Source organism: Emys orbicularis, chromosome 20 (assembly GCF_028017835.1).
Source record: "Emys orbicularis isolate rEmyOrb1 chromosome 20, rEmyOrb1.hap1, whole genome shotgun sequence".
NCBI lineage: Eukaryota > Metazoa > Chordata > Testudines > Emydidae > Emys > Emys orbicularis.
This window is the reverse complement of record NC_088702.1, coordinates 11924543-11939624: the sequence shown is the minus strand read 5'-3', so window position 1 is coordinate 11939624 and position 15082 is coordinate 11924543. Positions and strand designations below refer to the sequence as shown.

At 54.8% G+C, this 15082-nt stretch overlaps 1 protein-coding gene across 1 annotated transcript; it reads right to left on the bottom strand.

The window, feature by feature from the left end:
* Nucleotides 1-4903: 4903 nt before the first annotated feature.
* LOC135892641 (serum amyloid P-component-like) lies at nt 4904-14365 on the bottom strand. Its single transcript, XM_065420437.1, has 4 exons — nt 14218-14365; nt 9896-10029; nt 7527-7599; nt 4904-5526 (listed from the first exon to the last, which is right to left on the bottom strand). Exons 1-4 carry the CDS (start codon nt 14363-14365, stop codon nt 4904-4906), a joined length of 978 nt encoding a protein of 325 aa, XP_065276509.1.
* Nucleotides 14366-15082: the final 717 nt, after the last annotated feature.

The window sequence follows — 15082 nt, the reverse complement described above, 5'->3', positions numbered from 1 at the left end:
ATTAATCCTATTTGTATGCATGTATCATTTTTGTATTTGAAGTTATGAATATTGGCTGGGCACTGGCTTGATTTTTAAGTAGTCTTTGTAAAGCATTTGGTCAGCTTCTTGAGAAAGGAATGTGCAAATTAAGTGCCCAATCAAGAAGCACTTAAGAGACAATGGATCTTGGGAGGCTCCAATCCACATAAGAAGTCTACATGAGGACGTTCAAGGCAACAGGTAAGCAGTGACTTGCCCATGTGACTCCAAAACTCCATCTTGGAGCTGGACTTTGCATAGGGGAGAGGATGGGGTCTCCACCCAGAAAAGAAAGTCTACTTAAACCCTTGGGAGACCCCTCCATTTGGTCTTCAGCTGGCTAAAGAGAGAGCCTCTCCACCCCCAAGGATACCTGAAAGAAACTGGAACAAAGGACAGTAACTACAGGGGTGATTGCTGGACCCAGACTAGAAGGAGACTAGTCTGTAAAAGGAAGCTTACTGGAACTGGTGAGGTTTTATCTGTATTCAGTTTTCTTAGACATAGACTTGTGTGTTCTATTTTATTTTACTTAGTAATTCACTTTGTTCTGTCTATTACTACTTGGAACCACTTAAATCCTACTTTCTGTATTTAATAAAATCACTTTTTACTTATTAATTAACCCAGAGTATGTATTAATACCGGGCGGGGGGGGGGCAAACAGCTGTGCATATCTCTCTATCAGTGTTATAGAGGGCGAACAATTTATGAGTTTACCCTGCATAAGCTTTATACAGGGTAAAACGGATTTATTTGGGGTTTGGACCCCATTGGGAGTTGGGCATCTGAGTGTTAAAGACAGGAACACTTCTTAAGTTGCTTTCAGCTAAATCTGCAGCAGTGGGGCGCGTGGTTCAGACCCTGGGTCTGTGCTGGTGTGTCTGGCTCAACAAGACAGGGTGCTGGGGTCCTAGGCTGGCAGGGAAAGCAGGGGCAGAAGTAGTCTTGGCACATCAGTTGGCAGTTCCCAAGGGAGGTTCTGTGACCCAACCCGTCACAGTATTATTAATAGATTATTCATTATTTTGATATTATATTACTGTAACCCTTCTGACAGTCAGCATTGGCAGCAAAAAGGGCTAGGTTCAGTATCTAGGGGTTCCTTTTCAACAATTCAACACAAAACTGGCTCGAGCCCCCACCCAGTGATCTGGGACTATTACACACCACCCTCTGGGCACCTCTAAGAGGCAATACTTCCCCTCTCGCAAGCAGAGTCTGAGAGTAGCAAAGAAACTTTTAATAAAAGGAGGGAAGTAACTCAGCATTGATTTGGGAAAACACCTCAACTGGGGTTCATAAACATAAACCATGAACATAACACCCACCCCTCCAAGTAAGTTGGGCAGTGTCCTTTTCCCCTCAGGTTCTTAAGTCCAGCAACCAAAAGTCCCTTTAACATGCCCATCCCTCCTCTGCACCCCACTCACAGTTGCTGTCCTTGGTCAGTGCAGACCCAGAGTTCAGAGATGCATCTGCGGAGTTCACCGCCCACCCTGGCACCTTACTCACTCTGCTGCCCAGGCACTTGCTCGCAGCTCCTCTTTGCCGGCCGCCCTGCCTGCCGATCAGCACTCTGCTCCTCTTCGGCAGCCGCCCTGCTGGCCAATTGGTGCTCCACATCTCTCCGCCAGCCACCCTGCTGGCCGATCACCACACTGCTCTGTGGTGCTGCACTCCAGTCCTCTCCAGCAGCTGCCTCGCCAGCTGATTGACACACCTCTCCACTGATCATCATGCCAGCTGATTGTCAACCTGCCAGGATGCCTTCAAGTCCCACCACTTAACACAGCTCTCAGTGATTCTAATTGTTAGTATGGGAGCCTCACTGCTGGTACATACTGGACAGTCTCTTACACCAGAAACACTGTCCCAAAGCAGATCTAACACTCAGACCTAGGTATCACTGATTTCAACTCCCCAGTATGTAACAAAACTTTCAATTGAGTCTAAATTAGCTCTTTTATTACACAGTGGTGGGTGGGTGGGTGGAAGGACGGACGGACGGACGGATGGATGGATGGATGGATGGATCAGAGCAACTCTAGCACCCTACAGTCACCCCACCAAATAAACTTACTCATAGTCACCACCACTACTGATCTTTGGAACCCATGTCCCCTGCCCAGTAAGTGCCACTAGTTGAGGGTGAGACCCTCAATCACGCCATGCCAAGCACAGTTCTGCTGCCCTTGATGCACACAACAACGATAACAACCCTTTAGTGCCCCTGCCCCCAGTAACAAGGAGACTGGGGATCCAACACCAGCCAAAAGTGATCATTTGGGAAAGCAATCCCATCATGCTGAGCACCTAGGCAGGGTGGGTGTGCCCGTGCAAATGAGATCAGCTCCTGAAGTCCTCTTCCACAGCTCATCACTAGATGTCGGGGGAGAGCTCATTCAGACCCTGCTTACATTATAGTAGTTTGACACTGTCACTATAAAACATTCTGATAAGGTCATTCTGATGGGTCCAAATCAAAATATTTTGTTCTGCAAAATTTTCTGAGATTTTGAATTTTCCTCCTGATCTGGGACAAAATTACCTTTCAAGGTGTCACCATTCCTATCAGGACAGGAATTCCATTTTTCAGCTAGCTCTGGCCTAAGGCAGTGTAACCACAGGGATGAGACGGGAGTCTTCAGGGTTAGAACCGGGGTCTGGTCCCTGATGTGTTCTGTGCAGTCACTCAGCTAGCACCTCTGAGAAAGGGGAGCGACTTATGTCTGCCTTCCCCTGGAGGGGATAGGAGGCCTTGAGCTTAGTGTGTGTGTGCGCGCACGTGTGCAACGTGAGGCCGACCCAAGAGTACCCATGTGGTTTCTCCATTTTCTTTGTGTTGTGTGAAGAGCAGTAGACACAGACAGGGTGTTTTGGGGAATCAGTCTCTCCTGCACACCGATGCATTGTAGCTCTCAGAAACAGGGAGGGTTGCCATCTTTTGGATTGCTGGTAACCAGACCCCCAAGTCCCTGCCCCCTACCCCATCTCTTCCCCCAAGGCGCCGCCCCTGCTCCACCTCTTATCATGAGGCCCAGTCTCCTTGTCCACCTCTTCCCCCCACGGCCCCACCCCAGTCAATCGCTCCTCTCTCCCCCTATTCCCCTCACTGGATCATCTCCACCTCCCTCCCCCCACCAGCTGGGCTCCCTCTGCTCTGGGGCTGCAGGACCTGCTGCAGTCTGACAAGGAGCCTACCTGCAGGTAGGAGGCGGGCCTGGTTGAGTAGGGGCTGGCATGGTTTAATGACCCGGTGCCTCCCCCCACCCTGCGGTAACTGCCCTTTTGATGTCTGCTCAGTACATCTGACCGGACATTGTCAGGTCCCCTTTCGACCGGACTTTCTGGTTGTAAAGCGGGCACCTGGCAACCAAAGAAACAGCGTGGATAACTGTTCAGATCCCCCTTTAGCCACCTGCACAAGGCCTGGCGCCACGAGCCCCTGCCCACCTGTTCTCTCCCAGTCTGGGCACTAACAGGTGTTAGAAGAGGTCTGACCACAGCACCCGTGTCGCTGGGCCCTGCAGATCAGCAATAACCACGCGCACAGCTCAGCCGAAAGGGTCATTTACTGGGGCTGGCAGGGCACCAAGCCCCTGGGACAATGGCACAGTCTCTTAGAACACAGATGACCACAGTCATTCCAAACTCAGCCCTAGGCAGCCCAGTGGAGAGGCAGCAGGGTAACCGTGGGGCTCCTTGGGCCTAGTACCTGGAATGCCCCCCGGCCCACCCAGCAGCAATGGAGACACTGACGTACACAGGCTGGGAAACATCTCCAGCGACTGAGCCAACCCAGGAATGTATCAGGCTGGATACACGGAGCTGGTCTGCTCTGGCAGGCTCTGCTTATGGTGACCATGAAGGCCCCTGGCACTCCCAGCACTGCCGTGCTCCAAGCACATCACAGACTCTGGCTGGGCACAATCTGGGCACAAACTGAGTGGGGCTCAGGTGCTTGACCCCTTAGGCACCGTTCACAAAGCAGTTCTTCCCAGGTCCTGCCTCCCAACTCCTCGGGAGGCAAGTGCTGCCATCAGCACCTCACCGGAGGGAAGGGTGAGTGCTCAAAAGCTCAACACAGGTGTGTGCCTCAGGGTGGCTGCCCCTCAAGGGAGATGGCCACAGCCTGTGACACGGCCATTTCCAGGGGAGAGGAGCCATGTGACTAACCTGGTTAGAGGGGGTTAGAGACGGGGGGGGGGGGCGCATGGGCAGTGGCAGGGAGCCAGGCAGAGCTGAGCAGTGAACAGCCCCCTCAGGAAGGAGGGCTGATCGCAGTCGGAAATGGTGCAAAGATGCTGCAGAGGGTGTGCTGCAGGGACCCTGAGAGACATGGGGAGGCTGGGGGGCCGGCAAAGGGCTTTGCCTGCAGATCCCTTGGAGCCATGGGGCGCTAGACAAGGCAGGTAGAGAGGTCTGCTCATAGGCTAAGCTGGGGGGGGGGGCTCTTTGAATCCTTTGGCATTTTAAGGCCATAAACAAGACCCCAAAAAGGGCTGTTTGTAATTGGACTCATGAAAGGCTTTTGGGGAGCTATTTAGAATCCAAGAGGGGAAACTGAGACAGGGCACTGCATAGCCACCCCTGGCCCCAAGGGGGTGCTCGGGGGTGGCTGGCCCTGTTACAGGGTGAGCACCCTCGTACATCTGGCCCATGTGATTCCCCAAGGTCCCAGTGGGAGTTGGGGTCAGAGCTGGAGATGGACGAGAGGAGCTCCCTGGTCCCAGGCCCATGTGCAGATCTCCGGAGTGCATCTGCCTCTTTCCCATCGCAGGCCGAACAGGTCGATTACATTACCACAGTGATACAGGCAATTCCTTGCTTTGCGCCCCCACCCATTTTCTGGCCCCACTAGCCAAGCAGCGCTGGGCCTTCAGTACACTGGGAGCAGGCTGGGTTTAATGACAACATAATCCTTGGTCTCGTAGCTCAGGGTTCTCCAGTCAAGGACGAGATGAGGCAGGACCCCATTGCTCATGGCAAGGCTAACTTCATCCGGGGAGAGCAGAGTGTCCCACATGTACACATCTGTGATTTCCCCAACAAACGACTGATTCATGTCGAACCCACCCCCCAGGGTGTCCTGCTCCTGCCCCAGGACAAGCACACCCTGGTTGCTGACAGAGTAGCCTTTCTTCAGCCCCTTCCTGGGTAAGGGGCTCCCGTTCACCCAGAGCTCGGCTATGCCGGTGGCGGACTCCCAGCTGGCACAGACGTGCACCCACCCAGTGCTTGTGTCTGTTCTTTCTGGGACTTTGAAGGTGACGAGTTCGCCTCCGACGTACAGTCTGAGCTCCCCGGGCTTGGGTTTGAAGAGGAGGAAGTCGTTGTCCTTGGCCTTGGTGGCGTAGGAGAAGAGGCTGTAGGCCCGGGTCAGGTCGCACCCGAATCTCAGACACACACTGACGTTCCACAGCGGCTGCTCCAGCCTCGGCTTCAGGATGACGTGGGCAGTTGCAGACGCCTTAGGGAACACGAACACTTTGCCGTGTAGATCTGCCAGGGAGACACAGGCGGCCAGTGAGGCTGGATTGTGTGCCAGCATCACGGCCTGGCTCTTGCCCTGACCTGCCCCATCACTGCCCCAGGGCTGGGCAAGCAGGAGGCCTGGCTGCCCTGCCAGCCCCGCAGGAAGTGGGCTAGTGACTCAGGAGCAGAGCGCCCCCCACCAAGCCCAGCACAGAGCTGGGGGGGATTGGGGCATGGGGTGGACCCCAGGAGGTGATTCGGGCAGGGGGATGGAGGGTACTGTGGCGGGGATTTGGGGGGGGTGCTGGGTACAGTTTGGTTGGGGAGTGCTGGGGATGATTCGGGCAGGGGGTGCAGCTGGGGGGGAGGGATAGCTCAGTGGTTTGAGCATTGGCCTGCTAAACCCAGGGTTGTGAGTTCAGTCCTTGAGGGGGCCATTTAGGGATCTGGGGGAAAAATCTGCCTGGGGATTGGTCCTGCTTTGAGCAGGGGGTTGGACTAAATGATCTCCTGAGGTCCCTTCCAACCCTGATATTCTATGATTCTATGAGGAGGTGCAGAGTGCTGGGGGGCGGTTCAGGCAGGGGGTGCACAAACAGCCACTGGGTCCCGCCCCCTGACGGCTGCCTGCTGGGGGAGGGGGCCATCAGTGAGTGCATCCCTGCCCATCTGCATGGTGCTTGCGGATCCCCTGGTGAAACGTGCCCTATGAGGGGTGATGCTGTTTGCTCCCTGAAAGGGAGCTGCTGCTTGTGTCCCTGGGCGCTCGGGAGCAGGAAATTTCAGCCTCTCATACATGTGGGGCCAGAGCTGCAGAGGCGCAATGAGTCACGTCACCATAGCTCTGCTGATTTGTACCAATTGAGGAGCTGGTCCTGTGCCGGCTGGATGGAACCTGGGCCAGGTTCTCAGACAGGAGGCTCAGTCCTGGCCGGCGAGGGACAGGCTGGGCTGACAGAGGGCGAGCTTCCCTCTCACGCTGTGCCCAGAGATGGGACCCTGATCTCGGTACCTGCTGCCCTTCCAGTCTGGGCTGCCCCCCAGCCCTGGCCTGCAGAAAAACTGATATTCCCACCCCTGGACATTCACACCCCTTCCCAGCCACGCACGCGCTCACACCTGCCCAGGGCCACCGGCCACAATCCACAGGCCCCTACTCTTGCTCTGCAAAGGGCCCTATACACAGCTCTGCCGATGCCCCTCAATCCCGACCCGCAGCCCCCTGCTATCCCAGCCCTGGCCTCCTCCCACCCACAGCTCTGCCCAGGCACCTCTGTCTCGGGCTGTGCAGTAGATCTGGCAATGAGACTTAGCGCTGGGAGGTGGGTGCTTTGGCCGATGCCCCATGGAGCCCTGTCCTCCCCCAACCTCCTTTCTCCCTCCCTCGTTTTCCTCTCTCCCCTGTTTCTCTGCAGCTGCTGTGTGGGGGCAACTCTCAGTGCCAGGAGCTGCTGAGCCAAGAACCTAAGAATTCTGTCACTGCAGAGACAGCTCATAGCTTCCCCCAGCATCCAGGCCCACTGCAGCAGAGGGGCTTGAGTGAGTGAGGGTCCCAGCACCCAGCCCGGCTCGTCCCCTCCCCACGCACTCGACAAGCAAGCCAGGAAGAGGGTTTGGAAGCATCCTCCATAGAATCATAGACCCATGGGGTTAGAAGGGACCCACCAGGGTCATCTAGTCTAACCCCTGCCAAGGTGCAGGATTTGTTGTGGCTAAACCATCCAAGACAGATGGCTCCAGCCTCCTTTTGAAAACCTCCAGTGAAGGAGCTTCCACGACCTCCCTAACTATCTGCTCCATTGTCCTTCTGTTCTTACCGTTAGGAAGTTTTTTATCTAAATCTGCTATGCTGTAGTTTGAACCCTTTGCCTCTTGTCCTGGCCTCTGTGGCAAGAAAGAACAACTTTTCTCCATCTTTTTTATGGCAGCCTTTCAAGTAGTTGAAGACCACTATCATACTCCCCCTTAATCTCCTCTTTTCCAAACTAAACATACCCAGTTCCTTCAGCCTTTTGCTCTGCCCCTACCTGTCTGGGTGACAGCTCCCGAGAGGCCAATGAGGACGAGGAGCCAAAGCTGCAGCTTCTCCATGTTCTTCACCTGCAGAGCGACCCAGAGGGGCAGGAACGCGGAGAAGGGAGGAGGGAGGTCTTGGACTGCTCTGCCCTGAAACCTGCCCCCAGGCAATGCCAGTCCCCGAGTGCATGGACCAGGGGGACCAGCCCTAATTTATATCCCCAGTGGTGATGTGTAAACAATATTCCAGTATTTGCAGGTCGGGTGCAGTCAGAGTTGCCGATGCAGGGGGTGGGTCTGGGAGGCTGGCGATCGATGGCAGTTACTCATTAGAGCTGCAGACAGGGAACCAGCCGCACTTTCAACAGTTTCTCCTGAGAAGGGACAGGCTGTTCCCGGTGGGGGGGGGGAGGGACGGAGGAAAGGGCTCGGCCAGCCACATGCAGCCATGCAGGGCGTCTGGCACAGCCGTGGCGGCAGTGCTGGCCCCGGGGCCAGAGCTCTCACAGCTGCTGGCAAAGCATCCAGCCACAGCACCCTCCAGCCTACCGTGGCTATGGGATGGTGTCCAGGACAGCAGCTTTTGAGGGGGATGGAGGGGAGGCTCAGCCCACAGGGAACCCCACCCGCCATAATAGAGCCAGGTCAGGTAAAGGGGAGATGGGCTGCTCACATGCTCTCTGTGTCCATCACCCCCACTGCACCATGGCCCTGCTCAGCACGGCTCCTTGTTACACTATGTGCTGGGTACAGGCGCAGCAGGGCCCTCGTCCAGGGTCAGAAACACCCTCTCCCCACAACCCCACCAGACTTGTCTGCTGGGTGCCAGGAGACCGCAGCAGCTTCTAACCCATCAGCCGCTTCCCTGGCTGATGCATTCTGGGAAGCAGCAGTTCCGGGTCCCAGGGCTGGCGTGTGATGTCATGCCCCTGGCAGGTGACATCAGTGCTGGAGGGAGGGTCTGTGCTGGTGCTGACGGGGTGTTCACAGCAACACCAAGGGGCGGTCGGGCCAGGTGCTGGGGGGCTTGGCTGGAGCTCCCTGGCTGGCTCTGTCAGGAGACGGGTGGAAGCGGATCACACCCAGCTCAACCCTGCTATTCTCAAGGGCTGCGGCCCAAAGTGAGCACTAGTCCCCATGGCAGGAGGCAGCGGCCCTGGGAAGGGCTTTGCCTGCACCTGTCGGGACATTGGGGCATCAGTGTCTCGGGGTCCCGGCGCTGGGCTCTGGTTCTGCTCAGTGTCCAGGCAGCTCTCAGCGCAGAGATGAACGTGCCCCTGGCTCAGGCTGCCGCCCTGCTTTGGCAGCGAGAATGGGAAAGGCCGGGGTGGGGCAGGATTGCAGGGCTTCACTGTGAGCTACTACGACCAGCAGCCGGTTGGGCCCAGCATTCTGGGCGGTGACGAGTGCAGCAGTGGAGGGGTAGCGGCATGGGGTCAGTGCAGCAGAGGGATCGGTGCATTAGCTGTGCTGAGGGCCCATCCCCAGCCATCTTCTCATCCTCCTGGGGAGCTCGCGGCCTCCGCATGGGAGACTCCTGTCCTTTCCCAGCAGACCGTTCCCTCCATCCCCTTGCTGGTTTTGGAGTCCTTCCGGCAGAAGCCCGGGCAGGTTTTCTCACTTCATTGGACTCGATAGTGACACAGAGATGGGGGGCCTCCGGAGAAGCCCGTCAGGTACAAACGGGCCCAGACAAGGGCCAAAGTTTTCAGAAGCGACGAGTGATTTGGGGCCCCTGGAAGGGCCAGCTCTTGGCAGCAGGTTGCTCAGCCCCCTCTGGAGCTGGGCCCTTCCAGGTGTCCCACAAACCGAGACACCCAAAATCCCAAGTCACTTGTGGAAAGTGTCTCCCCTGCTCCCAGCGTCCAGGGCTCAGCAGCTGGGTGGCTCCCTCCATCTCTCAGGGCCCTCCTACTGCTCCCCATGCCAGGTTCCTAGGTGCTGGCTGCCCGTGGGCTCTGTCAGCCCCTAGCCTGGAGCTGATAACTCAGGGCTGTCCTGTCCGGCCTGGGGCTGGGGAGCTTCTCCTTGTGCAGCTGCCCCATCTGCTCAGGCAACCGCACATAGTGCCACACGTTCACCTCCGCTATCTCCCCCACAAACTCCTGATCGGCATCCAATGAGCCCCCGGACGACTCCTGGTCCTTCCCCAGGATGATCACCAGCTCAGCCCTCGGCAGCACCCTTCCTGCCTAAGTCTGGCCTGTTCGCCGCTGCACCAGCCCCGTGGGCAAGTCCCAGGTCAGGCAGCTGGATTCCCACTGGGCGCTGCAGCTGCTCAATGGGACACTGAATGTCAGGGGCTCCCCGCCCATGTACATCTGATACTCGGCGGGGCTCTCCCAGCAGAGCAGGATCTCGTCATTGTGTCCCTGGTTGCATAGGAGAAGAGGCCGTAGGGCTGGGCCAGCTGGCTGAAGGATCTCAGGAACATGGTGAAGCTCTGCTCCAGCCTTGGCGACAGGATGGCACATGCATCGTTGGACCCCTTGGGGAACACACAGACCTTTCCGTCTAGGTGCGGAGGGAAGCCCAATCAGGCACTGGCTGAGCTCAGACAGTCTTGGGAGTTTCCTCCCCAACCCCAGCAGGGATGGCAGCGCCCCCCTCCCTGCACTGCATGGCAGCAGGGTCCACCTGTGACATACCAGGGCACAGTCCAGACCAATGGGGGACTGTGTGACCCCTGCCTGCAAGGCTATGCTTTGCTGAAGCAGCTCCCACCTGGGCCACTCTCAAACAGCCGTCCAGCATGCAAGCCACAGCCTGAGTGTCTGTGACTGCAGACTGCCAGCCACATTTGGGTTACATGCTGGCTCTCACCAGCCTGGGTTATACTGCAGGGTGACCCCAACACACCCCCTGTCTCAGATATCCCCCAGAAATGTACGTCCTGTGTTGCTCTCCTGGACAGTTCAAATATATTAAGTCCATTATTCCTGAAAGGGCAGAATATGCCAGTTTATCATCTCAAATAGTTGTTCAGACACTTCAATTTAAACACACTGGAGTCGATAAAACAGTAAAACAAGCGTATTAACTACGAGAGAGATTTTAAGTGAGTACAAGTCATGAGGCATAAAAGTCAGAAATGGTTACAAGAAAAATAAAGACAAGACGTTCACTAATGCCTAACCTAACCAACTCCATCAAATTCAGGCAACGTTTCTCTCCGCATGCTTTCAGCAGTCGTACTGACCAAACCCTGTAGGTCAGGACCCCTGCCTCAGAGTCCAACGAATGCTTTCTTTGTCATTTCAGGTGCAGTGATTGCAATGGGCAGGGAGAAACAGGGGGGTCTCCTGGGTTGTTTGTCTCTCCTTTTTATAGTTTCAGTCCCTCTCTTGAAAAACATTTCCAGCTGGGCACTAGGAGACAAAGAGTTGATGTGACAGGATGTTCCCGGCTGGCTTCTCCTCACCTGTTCATTTCCCTCCCTGCTTGATAAATCTGTTTAGTGCTTAAATGCTCAAGCACTCATTCCTTTGTGTAGGACAGGCCTGTTTGCCGACTTCTGCCTGAGCAGGGCTGTGGAGTTTGGAACATGGGTTAATAACACCAGACAGGGGAATCTTATCACTAAGACTGAGAGTCTGTCACAGAGGTCATAGAATCTAGACTGTTCTCAGTGGTACCTGATGACAGAACAAGGAGCAATGGTCTCAAGTTGCAGTGGGGGAGGTTTAGGTTGGATATTAGGAAAAACTTTTTCACTAGGAGGGTGGTGAAGCACTGGAATGAGTTACCTAGGGAGGTGGTGGAATCTCCTTCCTTAGAGGTTTCTAAGGTCAGGCTTGACAAAGCCCTGGCTGGGATGATTTAATTGGGGCTGGTCCTGCTTTGAGCAGGGGGTTGGACTAGACGACCTCCTGAGGTCCCTTCCAACCCCCATATTCTATGATTCTATGATTCAGTTACTTACTAATGTCAGCATTTCTTAGCTCCAAGGCCTAAAATAGCTAAGCAGTCTCGGGGGCCGTCCAGGGGATGGCCGGAGCAGCAGTGGTTCCAGGGCCCGCCCTGGGGGCGTGCTGAACAGCAGCTGGTGGGCAGCCCCGGAGGCTGTTGGAGAGCAGTCCCCAGGGGCCTCAGGTCAGTATGTAGCCAGACAGTCCGTTCCTGTCACCAGAGCAGGGGCCAGCCATCAGCTCTTAGGGGCCCCCAGAGCAGCAGTGCCCAGGGGCCTCCCAGAGCAGCAGTGCCCAGGGGCCTCCCAGAGCAGCAGTGCCCAGGGGCCCCCAGAGCAGCAGTGCCCAGGGGCCTCCCAGAGCAGCAGTGCCCAGGGGCCCCCAGAGCAGCAGTGCCCAGGGGCCCCCAGAGCAGCAGTGCCCAGGGGCCTCCCAGAGCAGCAGTGCCCAGGGGCCCCCAGAGCAGCAGTGCCCAGGGGCCCCCAGAGCAGCAGTGCCCAGGGGCCTCCCAGAGCAGCAGTGCCCAGGGGCCCCCAGAGCAGCAGTGCCCAGGGGCCCCCAGAGCAGCAGTGCCCAGGGGCCTCCCAGAGCAGCAGTGCCCAGGGGCCCCCAGAGCAGCAGTGCCCAGGGGCCTCCCAGAGCAGCAGTGCCCAGGGGCCTCCCAGAGCAGCAGTGCCCAGGGGCCCCCAGAGCAGCAGTGCCCAGGGGCCTCCCAGAGCAGCAGTGCCCAGGGGCCCCCAGAGCAGCAGTGCCCAGGGGCCCCCAGAGCAGCAGTGCCCAGGGGCCTCCCAGAGCAGCAGCACCTTAGGAGCAACGAAGATTTAGCCAGGGGTATTTATAGTAAAAGTCATGGACATGTCACAGGCTGTGAATTTTTGTTTATTTCCCATGACCTGTTCATGACATTTACTAAAAATACCCTGACTAAATCTTAGCCTTACTTATAACTTTACATACGATGTTGCCATGTGTATTTTACACAACAATTCTGACCAGCAAATTCTGTGTTTTCAAATGCTACCTCACAAGACATTCTTTGTACAAAGATTATTACAACAGTGTGTCGGGTGTGAACACAGGGGTGTATTTCGTCACACCTCCCCCCTTTCAAAGCTGCAGTAGGTTAGCCACTGGTGGCAGGTCAGGCTTTGTCTTTTTAACTAGATCCGTGATTGCAGATACAATGTCACTGAACCCACGCACTGACCTTCTGGAATGGTTTACCAGACCTATGGAAGATTGGACCTGTTTTTTGGTGTGAGGTACAGGTCAATTTACAATGACTTCAACTTTTAAGGGATCAGGGGATATTTGATCTCCCCCTACCCAGGGTCCCACATACAGAACTCTGGCTGCTCCAATTTCACAGGCTTTTATGACTGGTCCTGCTGCTTTGAACCTTTGACAGCACAAGTGTTGTAAACACTGTGATGTCATCCACATACGGCCTTACAAAGCTCTGCAAACCGTTTAACACTTGGTTGACCAGCCTCTGCAAAGTGGCTTCTGCATTAATTAACCCAAATGGTAACACTGGCATAGACTCATAGATTTTGCTGCTGTTCTCTGCCATGCAGGAACCAGCCTCAGCCCCTCCCACACCTAGAAACACACTGCTTCCTTCTTCCGCAGAGGAGTTTGAGAGACCTCTCCTTCCACCCCCCCTCCCCTGCACAGAAGTCTCTGGAACTTTACCACTCCCCTCTGGGATCCGAATACAATATGCCCTTTTGCTGTGGGTTACCACATGACTAGCCTTAGCCATGTGCAAAATATCATTCCCAACAAGCATTTCAACGGGGATACTACCCCGTTCCACATACACTTTGGCTAAAGGTACAGGAATCTTCTGTCCTCCCACTGCCAGAAGCTCCACTTCTTGGTCAGGTAACAGATCAGTGTTTTGGACCATGATTCCCTTGACCAAAGAGACCTGGGCTCCAGTGTCTCTCCACCCTATGCACTCCTTGTTATTTGCTCTGGCAACCTTAATCAATTCCATATCTACCCCCTCTGGGTCAGTCGTAACCAGACTCATCAGGTGAACTGATGCTTCTGTGTTAAGAATAGCTGCATTATTATGGCTTGGATGGGGCTTGATTTCTTTTAGCTCAGGGCACTGATTCCTCGGGTGCTCAGTAAAGTTACCCTGGAAGCACTTTCTTGGACCCCCCTCCTTCACAGGAGGTTTGTGATGGGGAATTCAAAGAGGGGACAATTCTGGGGGGAGCAGGGGTTGTGAGTGCCTGGGCTCCCAACCACCATCCTTCTTCTCAGGGGTAAAACAGGATCCCCCTTTACAATGGATTTGTACCCCTCCTTCTGTGACGTGCTCATTGGACATCTGGGCTTGCACAAAGGCATCAGCCTGCGTGGCCATTTCTTGCATAAATTTTAGAGATTTATCCCATAAACTATTCTTAATCTCATCAGTGCATATACTTAGGAAATGTTCTTGAGCAAAGAGACCAAATAACTAGTTATAACCCTTTACCGTTTACCCATTTTCTCATTAGGTCACACATCTTGTAGGGATATTTGCTATGACTCATGCCAGCACCTTTCTTGAGATTTCTAAATTTTAACATGTACATCTCAGAAATAATTTGAAACCTTTGAAAAACAGCTTTCTAAAATTCAGAATATCTCAACTCTTCCCCAATCAGCATTTCATTAACTACATGCTCTCTTTACCAGAGAGCTGTGGAGACTTTCCTGGCCTCAGGAATATTATGAACCTCACATAGCCTTTCAAAAGTGGTAAAGTATTCTTCAATACAGTCTGTTCCCTTACATGCAGGACACAACTTGTCCAAGCTGAGGGTTCCTTGATTGGATGGAGAGACTGGTGATGCTGGGATCTGTCCATGTTTTTCCATCATGTCCAGATTATACCTCCTCTCGTTTTCCTCTTCTAGGGCCTCTTTCTCTTTCAGCTTCATGGTTCATTTATGGGCAGCAGCTTCTCTCTCTTCTTTTTGCTTCTCGGCTTCTAGGGCTCATTGGAGGGCGATTGTTTCTTTTTCCTTCAGCTTCATGGCTCACCAGTGGGCAGCTTTCTGCTCTTTGCTTCTTGTCTCCGCTTGCCACTTTTGGAGTTCGCATTCTTTATCACTTTCTTCTTTCTCTAATGTGGCTGATTCGAGCTTTGTGGTTGTTTTGCTGGTGCTCATATTTATGCTTTACTGTTTCTACTTCCCTTACCCGAAATAAGCAACAGAAAACAACAAACTGTAAACTCTCTTTGACTGTTTCCAAACACCACACTTGAGACTCACTTCAAACTGCTATATCAGTGCTTAAAGGGTAAAGCTCCTTTAAAATCACAAGCTGTGCATTAACCCTGCTCACTGCACCACAGTGATGTACCAGGGGGCAGTCCAGACTAAAGAGCAGACTGTGTCACCTCTGCCCTGCAACCAGGGCCGGCTCTAGGATTTTTGCCGACCAAGGCAAAAACAATTTTGGCCGCCCCCCCCCCCCCGTTTTTTAATTCCCCCCCCCCGGCCCCGCCTCAACTCCGCCCCTTCCCTGCCTCCTCCCCCCAGGCTCTCAAGCCTAGGAGGGAGGGGGAGAAGCGGCGCCCGTGCCGCGGCCACTCGGAGTCTCCCCCTCCCTCCCAGGTTTGAGAGCCTGGGAGGGAGGGGGAGACCCCGAGC